This window comes from Hylobates moloch, unplaced genomic scaffold (genome assembly GCF_009828535.3).
Source record: "Hylobates moloch isolate HMO894 unplaced genomic scaffold, HMol_V3 SCAFFOLD_6, whole genome shotgun sequence".
Lineage (NCBI taxonomy): Eukaryota > Metazoa > Chordata > Mammalia > Primates > Hylobatidae > Hylobates > Hylobates moloch.
In genome coordinates, this window is record NW_026652281.1 from 71,485,539 (window position 1) to 71,502,854 (window position 17,316).

General features: G+C 39.5%; 2 protein-coding genes and 1 long non-coding RNA gene across 5 annotated transcripts in view; 2 read left to right on the forward strand and 1 right to left on the reverse strand.

The window, feature by feature from the left end:
• The window catches only part of IQGAP2 (IQ motif containing GTPase activating protein 2), a 313,423-nt gene that overhangs the window by 85,506 nt on the left and 210,601 nt on the right, over nt 1-17,316 (reverse strand). The window contains exons 1-2 of one of the 3 annotated variants that reach the window (XM_058440783.1): nt 14,277-14,345; nt 12,309-12,472 (exon numbers count right to left, since the gene is read on the reverse strand). In XM_058440783.1, coding sequence (XP_058296766.1) covers nt 12,309-12,472; nt 14,277-14,292 — 180 coding nt within the window. In that variant the 5' untranslated portion in view covers nt 14,293-14,345. Of the gene's footprint in view, nt 1-12,308; nt 12,473-14,225; nt 14,346-17,316 lie in introns of those variants that run through there. The other 2 variants (XM_058440784.1, XM_032157013.2) reach the window with 2 other exon arrangements.
• F2RL2 (coagulation factor II thrombin receptor like 2) lies at nt 326-5,942 on the forward strand. The gene is made up of 2 exons (XM_032157015.1): nt 326-389; nt 4,894-5,942. Exons 1-2 carry the CDS (start codon nt 326-328, stop codon nt 5,940-5,942), a joined length of 1,113 nt encoding a protein of 370 aa, XP_032012906.1.
• Nucleotides 14,482-16,845, forward strand: LOC116471093 (uncharacterized). Its single transcript, XR_004248743.1, has 2 exons — nt 14,482-14,591; nt 15,369-16,845. It is a non-coding gene; the product is annotated as an uncharacterized LOC116471093 (long non-coding RNA).

The following is a 17,316-nucleotide window of genomic DNA, read 5'->3' on the forward strand; positions in this document are numbered from 1 at the left end:
TTCTTTAAATGCAAATATACTAGGGGAGAATTACAGCACCTATTCAGAATAGATTGTTGGGGATGGGTAAGAGTTAAATGCCTTTCTCCAGGGATAACGTAACACGTTCAGAGGCTTGGCCTGAGCCATGCTTACTGAAGCATCGAGTGGATTACATCCTTTTCCTGCGGAGGACCAGGGCAAGTTTCCTGCCTGCACGGCACAGGAGAGCAAACTTCTACAGACAGACCAAGGCTTCCATTTGCTGCTGACACATGGAACTGAATTGTGCTCCATGATTTTACAGATTTCATAAAGTTCAAGAGAGAGGACTCAGGTCATCAAAATGAAAGCCCTCATCTTTGCGGCTGCTGGCCTTCTGCTTCTGTTGCCCACTTTTTGTCAGAGTGGTAAGCAATTTTCTCAGAGGGTAGGACGGGGATGTGGGTTTCTGTTACAAATTAAGAGTCAACTGAACCAAGCTTTCTTTGCATCTCACACAAACTGTAAACCCCAAAGGCAGTTTGATCTTTATTATTAAAAGGTAGAATCATGGAAATGAACATCTATAGTTCATTCACTCTATTCAAACCTAGTCAAAGACTAAGTGCTCCCTCGTGATGTTTAAAAATGTGTGGCGTATTCAAGATTTTAGATGTCTACAATTAAGTCAGGGAGCAATTTTGAAAGTCGTTTTTGTGTTTGTAAGAATTTCTCTTCTGGTTAAGCAAAGATGGCACTTTTTCAAGGGATTAAAATACATATCCTGTGTTTAAACCTCTTGGTGAGACAAAAATGGGAGAAACAAGAATACTGCCAGAAAGATAAAGTCACCTGCTTTCAATAGCTGGCAATGCTAATAAGTCAGTATTTCCGAAATCAATAACCTTTTTTGACTTTCAGTGGGGAGTTCTCCCTACCCTCGTATATGATTTTTTAATTTTAAAAATAAGGTCTCCCAAACACTATTATTCAACTTTGAATGTACTTTCCACTTCACTCATCACAATGTTAGCCTGAAACCTCCTTTTTCCAAAAATAACAAATTTGGGATATGTCTGTATCTGTTACTCTTTGTTAGGTCACACACTCCAGTCAACATTGTTAGGAGTGGGAGAGGCAAAGACTGGACATAGCAAGGGAAACAAAAACAGAAAACAATGCTTTCTAAAGGCACATTGCTTAAATTCACATTTGGAATCCCTGAGTTGTTGCAGAGAGCTCTAAGAGAATCTGTGGTGATTAGCAGTAAGCACATGTGGGATTTATGAATATAATAAGTGCACGCTCTTTCTGGGAGTAGATGGGCCAATATGTTGAGAAGCAGAATTGCAAAAGAAACAAGGTTTTCGGGGGTGGTTCCTTCAAGATGCTAGTAGGGTTTGATGGAGGTGAAAACGGGCGCCTCTGAAGGAAACAAAGAGGCAGTGAATTTGCTTTCTTTCATAGGGGTGGGGGAGAAATGTGAAGGAAGAATGAAGCAAGCTTGTCCAACCTGCCTTATTTAATTGTGGTTTTGTTTTGTTTTAGGCTTTTAGCAGCCTGAAGCCATGGTTTTTAGTTTCTGTCTCAAGAGATAAACGGAAAAGAGGGATGAGGAAGGGGCTTTACTGGCTCAACTAGAAACAGAAACTATGAATCCGTGACTGTATTCTCTCCCTTGGATATCCCTGAGAGGCCAGAGTTGATTCCCTTTGGACTAGTTCTTCAAGGCCTTTTCCCAGATAGAAAAACATTTCTGAAATATTATGCCCAATGGAAGCCTCTATAAAGAATTAAAATAAAAAAAATTTAACAGTGAGTACAATTCATAAGAAAAACCAGGCTCTGAGGAATAAAAGACTTATTTAAGTGGACCCAGATCTGGCATTCTCATGGAAAATGGAATCAAACCAACTTTTCCACAAAACACAGGCACTGTTTGGCATGTCTGGAGGCATGATATCTTGCTAAATCACAGAAATTTTCTGAAAACGGACAAACACTTGGTTTTAACAGCTTTTTAAAATCAGGCTAATAACTTGTATGGCATGCTCTTCAGGCACCATTCTCTGACTTTGTGCCTGTCTTTAAAGGCTCTTCTCTTTGGGTGATGTCAGATGCAAGAACTTTTCCAAAATGCAAAAGTGAGCAGGTTTGTGTGTCACACAACACACCTTCAAAGATCACCTCTAAATACAGGCATAGAAGAATGCTGCCTCCCACATTTTTCTTTCCTTTTCTTTGATCTACCTTTTCTTAAGTGACACCTGATCACCTCCATACCCCTCAGTTATCAGGACACATCTCCTCTATTTTACACCGTGAATTCAGCTTGTGCAATCTTATGGAAACCCTCTGCATAAACCTTTCACCCGGGAGCTAACTGCTAGAGATTAAAGCAGGAAGAGAAACTGGCTCTGAATGAAACACAGGTTACTAAACACTAACTTCAAGTATTCAATATGGAGGAATTTTGAGGCCATGGGACAAGACATAATGGCACAGTACTGGCATTTTAAATTGATAAGAATGAGGTTTAGATTTGGCATAGAAGTCTATCTTAAAGGTAACATTAGAAATCTGAGAGAATCTATTTTCTATACATGTGAAAGGGTTACAAAAAGTTATATAATAATAAATGTTCAGGTTTGAGCTTTAAGATTTCGTTTTTGAAACTGCAGGAATTAGGATTATTAACATCGACATGCCAAGTAACACCAAATATGGATAGCATATAGTTGATGTGTTTCTATCTACTAAAGAATTCGTTTCCAACTTCTTAGGTCCTCATACTGATTTCATTTTTTGATTTTTCGTCCTTTGTTTCCTCTTCCCTTAAAATCTGTCATTACCCCTAAAGTCCACCTTTGGATTCTTTCTTCTCATAACTCTCCCTAGGCCATCTCAACCACTCCCACTAAAGCAAACGAGAGCCTCCATGTAGATTACAATAAATCATGCCTCTAATTGGGGATCCTGGAATTTTGGACCCACATCCAGTCTTCTAACCAGTTGCTGGACGTTTTACACACTAATATTCCACCAGCAACTCATCCTCAGTCAGACTAAAAACAGATTGTAGCTTCTCCCCGATCCTGTCCCCTTGCCTCTTCCTCCAACTCAGTTAATGGCATCTTCTCCCTCCAAGTCATCTAGAGTAGAAACCTGAGTCATTATTGCTTCCTGCCTCTCCCTCACTGCAACCCAAAGCCAATCAGACGCCAAGTCCCTTTGAGCCACCATCAGAGTCTCACGTGTTCGCCTCTGCCTTTCCATGACTACTGTTCTAGCTCAGTAACTCACTCAGCTATGGATGACAGTAGCCTCCAAATCAGGTCCCCTTGCCTCTAATTTCTTACCTTTTCAATCTATTCTCTACACTATTACCTAAGTCATCTTAAAAACAAGTCAAAATAATGGCTATATTAGTTTCCCATTGCTGCCATATCAAATCATTACAAACTGAGTGGCTTAAAACAACAGATTATATTGCTGGAGATCAGAGGTCTTAAAGTCAAGGCTGTTGGTGGGGTTGTGTTCATTCTGGAGGCTCTAGAAGAGAATCGGCTATCTTGCTTTTTTCAGCTTCTAGAAGCTGCTTGCATTCCTTGGGTTATGACCCTTTCTTCCATCTTCAAAGCCAGCAGCATAGCATCTTCAAATCTCTGACTTTGACGACCCTCTTACCTTCCCCTTATATGGACTCTTACGATTATATTTGACCCACCAGGCAATCCAGGAAAATCTCATTTTAAGATCCTTAACTGGCTGGGCGCGGTGGCTCACGCCTGTAATCCCAGCACTTTGGGAGGCCGAGGCGGGCGGATCACGAGGTCAGGAGATCAAGGCCATCCTGGCTAACATGGTGAAACCCCATCTCTACTAAAAAAATACAAAAAATTAGCCAGGCGTGGTGGTGGGCACTTGTAATCCCAGCTACTGGGGAGGCTGAGGCAGGGAGAATGGCGTGAATCCAGAAGGCGGAGGTTGCAGTGAGCCGAGATCACGCCACTGCACTCCAGCCTGGGTGACAGAGTGAGACTCTATCTCAAAAAAAAAAAAAAGATCCTTAACTAAGTTAGATCTGCAAAGTCCCTTTTGCTAGGTAAAGGAACATACTTGTAGCTTCCAGGAATTAGCAGGTAGAATCTTTGGGGGGGGGCTATTATTCTGTCTAACACAATGGTCATTCCACTGTTCAAAATTGTGTGTGCAATCCCATCATCTGTGAATAGACATATGATTTCTTAGGACAGTTTAGAGGCCCTTCAGGAATTTAGCTGTCACCCACTCTTTCAATTTCCTTTCTCAGCTGCACCTTATTAGCATAAGACAATTTATTTTTATGCATCTTCTCCAGGAGTAGCGTTCCTTACAGATAGAAATGGAATTTATTTAAAACTTTACATCGCTGACACATGTGTACAATAAAAATTTGCTAAATCAACTTATCTGGCATTCCCAGATCCCATGATAGCCCACACTATGCTTGTCCATTCATCACCAGCAGAATCTTACTAATTAAATTCCATCTTTTTATGAACCTTGCTAGTCTTGGCTCAAGTTTATCTTTTCCTTGACATTTTGCTCAAACATCCGAATCTATAAGTATTGTCTGAATGCCTGTATAGTTTATAGTCAACATGCCTATAATGTTCTGATGGGCTATTTTTGTTTCTTCTAATAGTATTATAAACACTTTACATACAAGGACTGATCATTTAGTTTTTGTTTCTGCATGAGATAGTGTTGTTCTGGGGCATATGATATGTATTAAATATTTGCTTGTTGAGTGCCTAATCTACAATAACTTTTTAAAATAAAAATGATCTTAAATTCTACAATCACAGAAATTATTTATAAATAATTAAACACATTGTTTTCTTTTCTCTTGAACTATAAATTTATGTTAATACTTTCTTTCAATTACAGGCATGGAAAATGATACAAACAACTTGGCAAAGCCAACCTTACCTATTAAGACCTTTCGTGGAGCTCCCCCAAATTCTTTTGAAAAATTCCCCTTTTCTGCCTTAGAAGGCTGGACAGGAGCCACGATTACTGTAAAAATTAAGTGCCCTGAAGAAAGTGCTTCACATCTCCATGTGAAAAATGCTACCATGGAGTATCTGACCAGCTCTTTAAGTACCAAACTGATACCTGCCATCTACCTCCTGGTGTTTGTAGTTGGTGTCCCGGCCAATGCTGTGACCCTGTGGATGCTTTTCTTCAGGACCAGATCCATCTGTACCACCGTATTCTACACCAACCTGGCCATTGCAGATTTTCTTTTTTGTGTTACATTGCCCTTTAAGATAGCTTATCATCTCAATGGGAACAACTGGGTATTTGGAGAGGTCCTGTGCCGGGCCACCACAGTCATCTTCTATGGCAACATGTACTGCTCCATTCTGCTCCTTGCCTGCATCAGCATCAACCGCTACCTGGCCATCGTCCATCCTTTCACCTACCGGGGCCTGCCCAAGCACACCTATGCATTGGTAACATGTGGACTGGTGTGGGCAACAGTTTTCTTATATATGCTGCCATTTTTCATCCTGAAGCAGGAATATTACCTTGTTCAGCCAGACATCACCACCTGCCATGATGTTCACAACACATGCGAGTCCTCGTCTCCCTTCCAACTCTACTACTTCATCTCCTTGGCATTCTTTGGATTCTTAATTCCATTTGTGCTTATCATCTACTGCTACACAGCCATCATCCGGACACTTAATACATATGATCATAGATGGTTGTGGTATGTTAAGGCGACTCTCCTCATCCTTGTGATTTTTACCATTTGCTTTGCTCCAAGCAATATTATACTTATTATTCACCAAGCTAACTACTACTACAACGACACTGATGGCTTATATTTTATATATCTCATAGCTTTGTGCCTGGGTAGCCTTAACAGTTGCTTAGATCCATTCCTTTATTTTCTCATGTCAAAAATCAGAAATCACTCCACTGCTTAGCTTACAAAATAGTGAAATCATCTTAGAGATCAAGGACAGCCATCACAGAGAATGTCTGTTTTCACGGACAACATATGCATAGTGCAAGGAGCTCCATTTCCGAGCTCCTAAGAAATATACTTCAAAGGTCAAATGTTACAAAAGCATTAGTAGTTTGTTTGTTTTTGAGACTGAGTCTCACTTTATCACCCAGACTGGCGTGCAGTGGCACTATCTTGGCTCACTACAACCTCCGCCTCCCAGGTAAGCCTCCCAAGTAGCTGGGATTACACTACCATGCCCAGCTAATTTTTGTATTTTTAGTAGAGATGGGGTTTCACCATGTTGGCCAGGCTGGTCTTGAACTCCTGACCTCAAGTGATCTTCCGGCCTTGGCCTCCCAAAGTGCTGGGATTACAGGCATGAGCCACTGAGCCAGCCAGCATTAGTAATTTTTAAAAACACTTTATCAGTATTTTAAAAATGTTAATGCAGGAGAAAAGATATCACAACTCTTTATGGAAAATGACATTTCCATTTGCCTTATTGCTACTTCAAGCTCTTTAAATCACCATCTTCCCTATTTCTGTGAGTGGTATTGCCATCCTTGACATTTGACATCATTTTTTATTCTTTGGTCTCTTTTGACTTTCATGCTGGTGGCTGCCTCACCAACTGATTCTATCTTTGTAGGGTCCCTCACCAGGGTCTTTTATCTAGTTTCACCTTTGCCTTCTTTTTTCTTTTCTTTTTTTTTTTAATAGAGACAGTGTCTTGCTTCGTCACCTGGCTGAAGTGCAGTGGCCTGATCATAGCTCACTTCAGCCTCCAACTCCTGGGCTCAAGCAATCCTGCTGTCTCAGCCTCCCAAGTAACTAAGACTACAGGCATGCACCACCATACCCAACTAATTTTATTTTTTATTTTTTGCAGAGATGGAGTCTCACTGTTGCCCAGGCTGGTCTTGAACTCCTGGTCTCAAGTGATCTTCCTATCTCAGCCTCCCAAAGTGCTGGGACTACAGGCATGAGCCACTACGCCCAGCCCACCTCTACCTTCTAACCATTCTCTCCACTGCCAGCCTACCTTCCACTTCATAAGTCCTGCCAGATTAATCTTCCTTAGATATCAGTTAGGATACATCACTAAAACATCTCCACTAATTCCACTGCTTCTATAATAAATCATAAATCTTTAGCCTGGCATTCAAGGCTAACTTGCTAATCCAACTTCCCATTAAACCTTGCTTGTGATATAGGCACCAACCAAACCTCTTGCTCTGCTGTATCTCCACTCTGCCTCAGACTGAAAAGCTAGTCCTAACGTCTTTGCCTTAATTCTGTCCATTTTTTCAAGTCCTTGAAGGACCATTCTTCCCTGATTCTCAGGCTAGAAGTGTCACTTTTCTTATCTGTACTTCCAAAGCACTTTCATATACTTTTTATTATGGCATTTATATATAGTTCATTTATATTTAAATTTTAATTCCATGAATAATCAAGTACCATGTGTAATGGAGAAGGTGCTCATCCTCTCCCTTCCTTGAGCTTCTGGGTGATGCCAGGCCCAAGTCTTTGTGGCACCCAGCTCCATGCTTTGAATACTATGTGGCTGAATGAATTTTTAAAATCTCAAAGCAGTTAAATAGCAGGAAAGCCCATTAACTTCATACTGAAAAAGCAACATACTGTGATGATACAGGATGATATCATTTCAGGTTGGGCATACAAAAAAATAAGGAAGCTAAACTAAGATTATACTCACAAGGCCATTTAGAAATTTTAAATAATGCCTCCACTATTTTTTTTCTTAGACATAGCTTTTAATGGGGAAATGGAATTTCGTTATTAATACCCATTATATTCCTGTAAGTAAATGACTATTTTTCCCTTAACTCAGTGATTAGACAGAAGGGAAGATATTAGTGATTAGACAGCAGGGAAGATATTAGTGGTAAAGAGTGAATATAAATGGGGCTGAGGAAACTTTAAGCATAAAGGATTCCTGAGATGAATTTACAAGTCTATAGGAATCTGCCTTGACTGTATATTTCTGCCCAACAAAACAATAAAAAACAATTTTAAATGCATATTTTTAAATGTACACAGTTTTCTATTTCATTGGACTTAAGTAAAAAGCTTCCACATGAAGACCCTTTATAATATGTGTGTGGTTATGCAAAGAGCAAAACTCAGGTAAACACTAAAGTGAGGATGAAAAACAAACCTAAAGTAAGTTTCAAGAAGATAAAAACTTAAATGGAAGGAATTGACTTCTGAAAATTAAGTCATTAATTACAACACAGTTTTACCTAGGGAAAAAATACAGCAATATTCGTTAAAAGCACACAGTTTTTATGGTATATACAAGGAGCAAAACAGAAATTTTTGGTGGAGTATATAATTCATACGTTCACAAGCAAAACCTTCAATTGTAAAATAGCACACCACCCAGGGAACAGACATAGAAAAATGTTAAAGTCAACATGACCATTACTCAAGTCTCTTTACAAGAGGCAAAAGGAATTTGGTAGATACACAAGGTTATACTTGAAAGACTGCTAAAGAGGACCAAGAATCCTCACCAACTTCCATCACTGTCCTCCACCTTTGATAAAACTGGGCATCCATTCTATGAAGATGTTACCCATCGTGACCTTTAATGGCTGTATGCTTTGGCACAGTTTTACTTTATAATGATAATACCAGCAATATTATTTTCTTCTATTATTTTCCAAGGCCAGAACTTGGGAAGACAAGGCACAGAAATGCCATCATAAACACACAACTGGAAACTTCTAGGAATCAAAATAGTAGAGGATGCTGAATGTGGTGGCTTGTGCCTATAATCCCAGCTACTTGAGAGGCTGAGGTGGGAGGATCACTTGAGCCCAAGAGTTTGAGACCAGCCTGGGCAACATAGCAAGATCCTATTTCCGAAAAAAAAAAAAGGCAGAGGGGAAAAACAAAGACATTAAAGTCATTGCCAAATAACAGAATTAGGATTTTTCCAAGAAAAAAGAACAGGCTGAGAAAAGAAAGTTTCAAAGTCAATGAACAGAGAAAGAAAACGGCTTAAAAACAGGAATTTAACCAAATATGATTTATTGCTTGGACCTGCAGTATTTTAAATCTGTTTAAATCTGTTAGTAATTGCCAGTATATTTCAAACCTCTAACTATAGTCTAACAGTGATTTAATGCCTGAACTAGAACCCAGATCCCTAGGCTCCATATTAATGCTCTAATCACACCATGAAAGCTACCGTTTCTGCACCTAGAAAGGATGCCTGACACAGAGCTGGCATGGTGTGGGCACTCAAAGGCTTCTTTCAAAGGACTCCTGTGGAGTTCCATCTCAATCTAGATTGGAATGCTCAGTCTAGAAGGGACCTATACTGCCTGCCTATGAAAGGCCTTGGGTTTGTGGAGTCAGGCTCACCTCAAAGACAAACCCCCATGTGGCTGTGGGCAGACAGGGACCCAGGTCTGTCTCTATTTGTCCTCAGAAGATTCCGACTTTGGTGTGTGAATACAGCTGACTCTATGTCTAGTAAGAACCTTGAGGCCGGGTGCGGTGGCTCACTCCTGTAATCCCAGCACTTTGGGAGGCCGAGGCAGGTGGATAACCTGAGGTCAGGAGTTCAAGACCAGCCTGGACAACATGGTGAAACCTCATCTCTACAAAATACAAAAATTAGCTGGGCATGATGGCAGGTGCCTGTAGTCCCTGCTACTCGGGAGGCTGAGGCAGGAGAATCGGTTGAACCTGGGAGGTGGAGGTTTCAGTGAGCTGATATGGCGCCACTGCACTCCAGCCTGGGTAACTGAGCGAGACTCCGTCTCACAAAAAGAAAAAAAAAGAACCTTAAGATATTGACATCACTCACCCCTTACTTGGGAGGCAACCATAGGTGCCCACAATAATACTAGCTACATTATTTAAGCCCTTTTTTTGGTGCCAGGCTCCATGCTAAATGCTATAGCTACATAAACACGTGCACATATTCTTCATTAATAGTACCTATAGTTACATATTGATATATATTTACATATTGTATATTCTCATTGAACCTTCACCATAATCCTATAAGACAGGTACTATTATTCCAATTTTATACATGCAAAAATAAGCATATAGAGATTTGATGACTTGACCAAGATCACATAACTAATTTGTGGCAAAGCCAGGATCTGAATGATGTCTATCTTCAAAGCAAATAACTTTGTCTTCCAATGCTTATAAGTTTACCATGTGCCATGGTCACAGCCACCTCAGTGGAAACATCAAGGTGAAGGCCCACTCTCCTCCCCCTGTGATGTATGGACTCCAGGCTTGTGTATGAGTCCTCACTCTCCTAATCACTGGCTGTACCCTGGCCAGGCATTCGCCCTGAGCCTCAGGCTCATTCACATCAGATGGGACAGCACCCATTCCACAGGTGGTATGAGGCTTAAATGAGAAAGACTGATGTGAGTGGGGGCACTTGGCAAAGTGAGGAGGGTCAGGCAATGCCACTGCTGTTCCTGTCGGAAGGCTGGCAGTGCAGAGGGCGCCACCATGGGGGATACGTTTCTCCACCTTCAATGAGGCAGTGGAATAGTGAGGATAGGATTTACATTGGTTTTTAAAAGTTTAGAAACAGTAATTATTTAATACATACACTCCTTAAAAAATTTAAAAATCCAAGCAGTACAAAAACGGAGTGAAAAATAAATCTCCCATCTATACTAGCCTTCTAGTTCACCTTCCAGAAGGTATCCTCCCTCCAGAAATATTTTAGACACATATAAGAGTGTGTGTGCCCCTCCCCCAACACATACACAAGTCTATATTCCATTTATGTGCACATCACAGCATGATTTTTTTTTTGCTTAACAACATTTAGGTTGTTTTTCATGTTTTGTTATTGCAAACAAAGCTGCAATAAACATCTTTTCCCATCTGCCTTAATACATAATTATAATGTTTCTGAATCAGACAGACCTGAGCTGTATGTAGTCTCAGGACTAATTACCTTTTAGATAGCTTTGATTTTGTTTTATTTTATTTTATTTATTTATTTTCGAGACAGAGCCTTGCTCTGTCACCCAGGTGGGAGTGCAGTGGTGCGATCTCAGCTCACTGCAACCTCTGCCTCCTCGGTTCAAGAGATTCTTGTGCCTCAACCTCATAAGTAGCTGGGATTATAGGTGTGAGCCACCACACCTGGCTAATTTTGTATTTTTTTTATTTTTTATTTTTATTTTTTAGCAGAGATGGGGTTTCACCATGTTTGCCAGGCTGGTCTTGAACTCCTGGCCTCAAGTGATCCACCTGCCTTGGCCTCCCAAAATGTTGGGATTACAGGTGTGAGCTACTGTGCCCGGTCACATTTTAGATAGCTTTCAACAAGTTACTTAATCTTGGTTTCATTATGTGTAAGATGGCAATAATGATGGCAAAATGGTTCAGAAGGCTGTTATGAATTGCTGTGATGATTAAATGAGATGATACACATGAGTATCTAATATCATGCCTGACAAATAGTAGGTTCTCAATAAATGTTTGCATTAACCAAGGATGTTTTTCCTGTTTCGAATGAAGCAGTTCCTAGGTTCTAAAGACCTAGACAGAGGAGATGACCACCCTTTCAGTTGGGTTTGCACCTGAAGACATGGCAGCCATAAGTGGCTAGGTCCCAGGTGGCATCACTCCTACTCTTAGGTGACAGATCATATCAGCCTCACCACTCAGCCCATTGGCCTTATCACAGAGGCCAGTCTTTGTGGGGCTCCTTATAATAGCAGTACAAGCTCTGCACTCAGAAAAAGCCACTAGTCTTTGAGAGGACAGCTTCTGCTCTACCTCCACACCAACTTCTCTTAGGATTCTAGTCCCCGACAATCTCAAATATCCGTGAATCAATCTGTGTATCTCTCATTTTGACACTTTGCACACCCTTATCTTTACTATTACTTAAGTATTCCATGTGACAATGTCCACTACCTTAATCAGTTTCTAAGCATTTTGAAGATAAGGTCAGAGAACATTCAAATGGTATTATGTGTCCCTCTGTATCCCCATCTTCCCTACCAGAAGCTATGGACTGAATTGTGCACATAGTATCTACTAAGGAAATAGTCAAAGAGTTGAACTCTGAAGAAGAACTCACCTGCAACTGAGTTTTTAGTCAAAGAATTAAAGCAATAAATAGCTCTGGAGCTGGTTTCCCCCTAATGTTTGGTACCAGGAAAATAACAGCTCTATTATTTCCATTCTGACTCATGGGTAATTGTTGGGACAAGAAGCTCATGAGATTTAACGTAAATGGGTCAAATCCTTCTCCTTCCCTCCCTCTGCCACCCAGCCTGTAAAATGTAAAAGAAACAGATATACTAAAACTTACTCTGAGTTTCTGTGATTTAGCATGGTATAAAACATCCTGGTAGTGCTGGGCATGGGCTGGGTCCACATCACTAATATTCGCAGTAGGTAGGAGCAAAGTTTCTAAAGTCCTCAAAGGATTTCCTTCATCAATAGCTTCATTGATGTACCCTACAGCTACAACTCCTAGAAAATGAAGAAGTAGTTTTCCTTTTAAGTCACAGTACATTATAACTTCTCTAGTATCACCGATTGCAAAACGCTAATAAACTAGTACAGCAAGGCTGTAGGATGTAAGATCCAGGCACAAAACCAATTATGTTTCTATACACTCATAATAAGCATTCTGAAAATAAAATTAAGAACACATTCAATTCATAATAGAGTGCAACTACAAATACATTATAATTATAAATAAATATTCAGATATAATTTAATGAAAGGAACATAAGACATATACACTGAAAACTATAAAACACCATGGGAAAAAACTTACAGACAAATAAATGAAAAGATAGCCAATGTTCATGAATTGGAAGATTTAATATTGTTAAGATGGAAATACTTCTTAAATTGATCTACAGATTCAATGCAACTTCTATCAAGGTCCCAGCTGCTGGGTTTTTTTTTTTTTTTTTTTTAGAGATTCTTGCTCTGTCCCCCAGGCTGGAGTGCAGTGGCATGATCTCAGCTCACTGCCACCTCCGCCTCCTGTGTTCAAGCGATTCTTGTGTGTCAGCCTCCTGAGTAGCTCTCTACATTCTGACCAAAACTTGTTGTCTTTCTTATTACAGTCATCCTAGTGGGTGTGAAGTGGTATCATATTGTGGTTTGGATTTGTATTTTTCTAGTGACTAATGATTTTGAGCATCTTTTCGTGTGTTTATTTTCCCTTTGTACATCATCTTTAAAGAAATGAAATGTCTATTCAAGTCCCAGCTACTTGGGAGGCTGAGGCAGGAGAATAACTTGAATCCAGGAGGCAAAGGTTGCAGTGAGCCAAGATTGCACCACTGCACTCCAGCCTGGGTGACAGAGTAAGACTCTGTTCCCTTCACCAAAACAAACAAAACAAAACAAACAAACAAACAAAAAATATATATATATATGGAGAGAGAGAGAGAGAGACAGATTGACTATAGCGTTCACAAATGAAAAGCACAGAAGTTAAACTATGAAACCTGAAAAGTTTTTACAATTCTAATGAAACGGATCTATTTGGAGGTTACTTCTCAATACCTTATTATTAAAAAATAAACTATCATCCATTCATAAAAAAATGCATTTAGGTAGACATGCACACACATACACACACACACACACACATATATATATATAAAACACACATATACACACACTGCCAAGGAGCTTTTGCTTTCTAGGTTAGTACTGATGGATAAGAACTGTTAAAGAAACTAGATATTAATGAACAATAAGCTTAGAATATAAGCATTTTTAAGGCCAAACTTCATATTTCTCATTTTTTCCATTAGATTTCATCTAAAATGATCACAAGTCACTTCACAAATGTGATATGCCATGAAACAGAATGAGTACTTCTCATTTTTAAAAAAAGTATCTCCAGCTTGACATTCAAGTAAAGGTAAAATATTTAGCTAAATATTTCTTGAACAGATGAGCCCATAACCACCACCTCGTTAAGAATGAAAAGATTTACCTGTAATAAGAATGAAACCATCTAAAACTCCTAGAAATCATTCCAGACTATAATACTTAAATATGTTTGAAGAAAAAGCAGAAGTATTTCTCTAATGTGCAAGTTATATTATCTGTAAACATTGGGAGAACTCTGGAAAGTCTAAGTATTAGCTATATACAAGGTACTGTCGTTTTACCCTGCAGGATTTATAAACTGGAGCGCATGGAATATTTAGTGCCATTCTCTGGTCACCCCCCTTGGGTAAGCTGTTCTAAATACCTTTAAAACACCCCATCCAAAAATGGTCTTAGCAGAACCAAGGCCAATCACCTGGAAATGAGTGCATGTCAGCTGACTTGATTGAAATCACCTGCTAAAGTTGTTGTCTGCTGCGTTTCTAATACCAGCTGCTGAGGTCATAGTGAATGACATCATAGGAGCTGAAAGATGACCCAGAAGCCCTCTGGGAACATGTGCATCACTTCCTCTGTTTACAAATAAAAGGGAAATCCTATTTGAACAGATTGCTGAGCTTCACTCAGCCCATAGTCCACTTCTTTACATCAACACGTATTACCATAACATTCTAGTCCACAAGAGAGTGGGCGTTCTTTTAGAGTTCATGTATTTGAGGCAGCAGATGAGGTAACCTACACAGAATTGTACCCACCAAATTTAAAGAGCAAAAACTCAAAGAAGAAAATTTCCTGATATAGGCTATATGGTTAAAATAATGCTCCTTTATGGCTCTACTGGGAAAAGTAAACTTTTCAGTAAGAAATCAACAGAGCCTGAGGAAATGCATTCAGCAGCTAGCTTCTCCATTAAATTCACCTTCTATATTTCTCATTTTCCATTAGCTGCTTACCTCACCCACATCACAACTCAGATATGGAATTAGATCTCAGAGCATGTGGCAAGAATAAGGTGGGGAGGCAAGAGTAATGCACCTTCAAAATGTCCATGAAAAATTCTCAGCTCCTCAGATGACTTAATTACTATACTGAGCAATTCCTGCCTGGTTACAATGGTGTATTTTAGAAATTTTAGATTTTGAAGAATTGCCTAAACATAACATCAAACTCAATACTTCAGGAACTCATTCTGACAAAAGAAAAAAATAAAACCAAAACACAGATAAATTAAATACTCTGTATTGAAGTTCCCAAATTCCAGAAAGGAAGTATTAGTGTCTGAAATACCTTTTCTGGTTATGGCATATGTCCTTTATGACAAGATATTTAACAGAAGCATTATAGTGGCTGTGTGAAATGTCCTAGGGAGAATAACTTAGTAGTGCTGTTACCTTGATAGATAAAAGCCACAGCAATCAAATGAGATTTTTGTTTAAAAATAATATCTACTTACAAAAGACTATTCTCTAAGTTATGCAAATGTTACTTGTTTTTTTTCTTTCCCCAGTAATCAAATAAAGCAAAGGCTCTATTTGATAGCCAAGAACAAAACTGGCATTTTCCCCCTTTTAATCAATGTCAACTCTACCATCTTTCAGCACTGAGAACTAACATACCTTCATTTGTGTAAGCAACACATACAAAAATAACCAAAGCAGAACTGAAGCATGGGTATTGCCAAGAATTGGGGAAAAAGTTAGAAGGCAAAGATGTGATGTTAGTCTTTGTTTTGCCTACCAAAAGAAAGGAATCCTACTTCTTGGGTGGCAGTTGCCATAGCAACCAAACCACTGCTGAAGGAGATTCAGAGCATTAAGACGGAGGTTGTGGAGAAGGGCAGAAGGCTGGGGGACTGAGCTCTGCAGCAGGACACTAGGAGCAGTGGTGGTCCCCCAACTCCCCCGATGATGTTGAACATCTGCTCATATTAGAGCTTGCGTCTTGACTAACGTCTGGCAAGAACCATAAACTCCCAAGCCAAGTGTCAGAAAAGAGCTAAGTGGGGTGTGAGCAAGCCGTCTGATTGCAGAGATTTTAAATGCTTCACTGAAAGGAAATGCAGAGGCAACAGGAAGCTGTGCTGTCTCGAAAGAAATTTAGATTTGTGTACAACTTGAAAAGGACAAAATGAAAGCGTCCAGGGATCAGTGTAAAAGCGGTACATCTGTGGTACCTTATATAGGGTAGCACAACTGGATCCTCTTTTATAGTAGGGGCTTAAAGTGAGAATATGTTTAAAAAACAAGAACCAAAACTGGCCTTGACTTTTGGCCCAGTACTTACAGGATATAGCAAAGAAAGAGAAGAAAACTTTGCAAATGGAATTAATTAACAAAGTCATATGTTTTATTTCAAGAGTGATCTTAGTATTTCTAAGTTAAATACAGCATTAGAAGACCAGACCTAAGACCTTACCTAAACACACTAGAATAAAACATAATAAACTGTGAGAGAAGTATCTGCCCACTCTATCTGCAAGCTTGAGCAAATGAGTTAGAAAAGTCAAAGCTGGAAGATGGAGGAGAGATCAATGATTTTAGCAACACTCATCCACTGTTGCTGACAAGTCAAAAGCTCATAAGCCACAGAAGATGGTGTTGCTTTGTTTTCATGGTGGAAAACACAGCTCGAAGCTTGAATTTGGCAATGCATACTACATACAGAAAAGCAGTGAATGTATGAACTGTAGAAGCTACATAGCTCCTCATTCTTCACTCTATTTTCATAAGCAAGATGCAAATGATAAAGCAGCAAGCTGATATTCAAGAAAGCATGTTTCAGGGCATATCTTCTCAAGGTTGGTATGCTTTCATGCTGGCAGCTCATAATTTCTAGAAACACAGCAAATCACTATGATTTGTGATCATTAAGCAACAGTTAGATTGTGTTCCAATTTTTCCATTTGTGGGGCAGAAAAATCATGTCATATTTCAGAAAAAAAGATGCCCAAATAAAAGGTCAAAATAAAATTGGGTGCTTAAAAATATGAGTTATTAGGCCAGGCGCGGTGGCTCACGCTTGTAATCCCAGCACTTTGGGAGGCCGAGGTGGGCGGATCACGAGGTCAGGAGATCGAGACCACGGTGAAACCCCGTCAGCGGACTTGCATGACTGGTCCACTGTATCCACCTAGGCGACAGAAGTCCTCAAAAAAAAAAAAAAAAAAAAATAATATATATGAGTTATTTAGCTGTCTCTGAAGTACAAATAACCAGAAAATATCAGGTATTTTACTTGTGTATTTTATTCTATTATGAATTCTTGTGTAGGCTTTGTAATGTTTATAACATATTGGTACAGTGGTATAGGCATAAAATCTACCTATAAATAAAGGTATGCATATTAGCGGAGTTTGTTCTCACAAAGTTCCTTGAGCAAAAACTTAAAGCCCTAATCTAGAAAACTAAGTTGTCCAGATACCTTCTTCCACTATGCTAGAGAAGGAAAGTGTCTTA

Excerpts from the sequence above, each read along its gene's own strand:
- F2RL2 (XM_032157015.1), top strand. The coding sequence starts at position 326 with ATGAAAGCCCTCATCTTTGCGGCTGCTGGCCTTCTGCTTCTGTTGCCC. Across the intron at positions 390-4,893 it reads GCCCACTTTTTGTCAGAGTG|GCATGGAAAATGATACAAAC; the intron begins GTAAGCAATTTT and ends TTTCAATTACAG.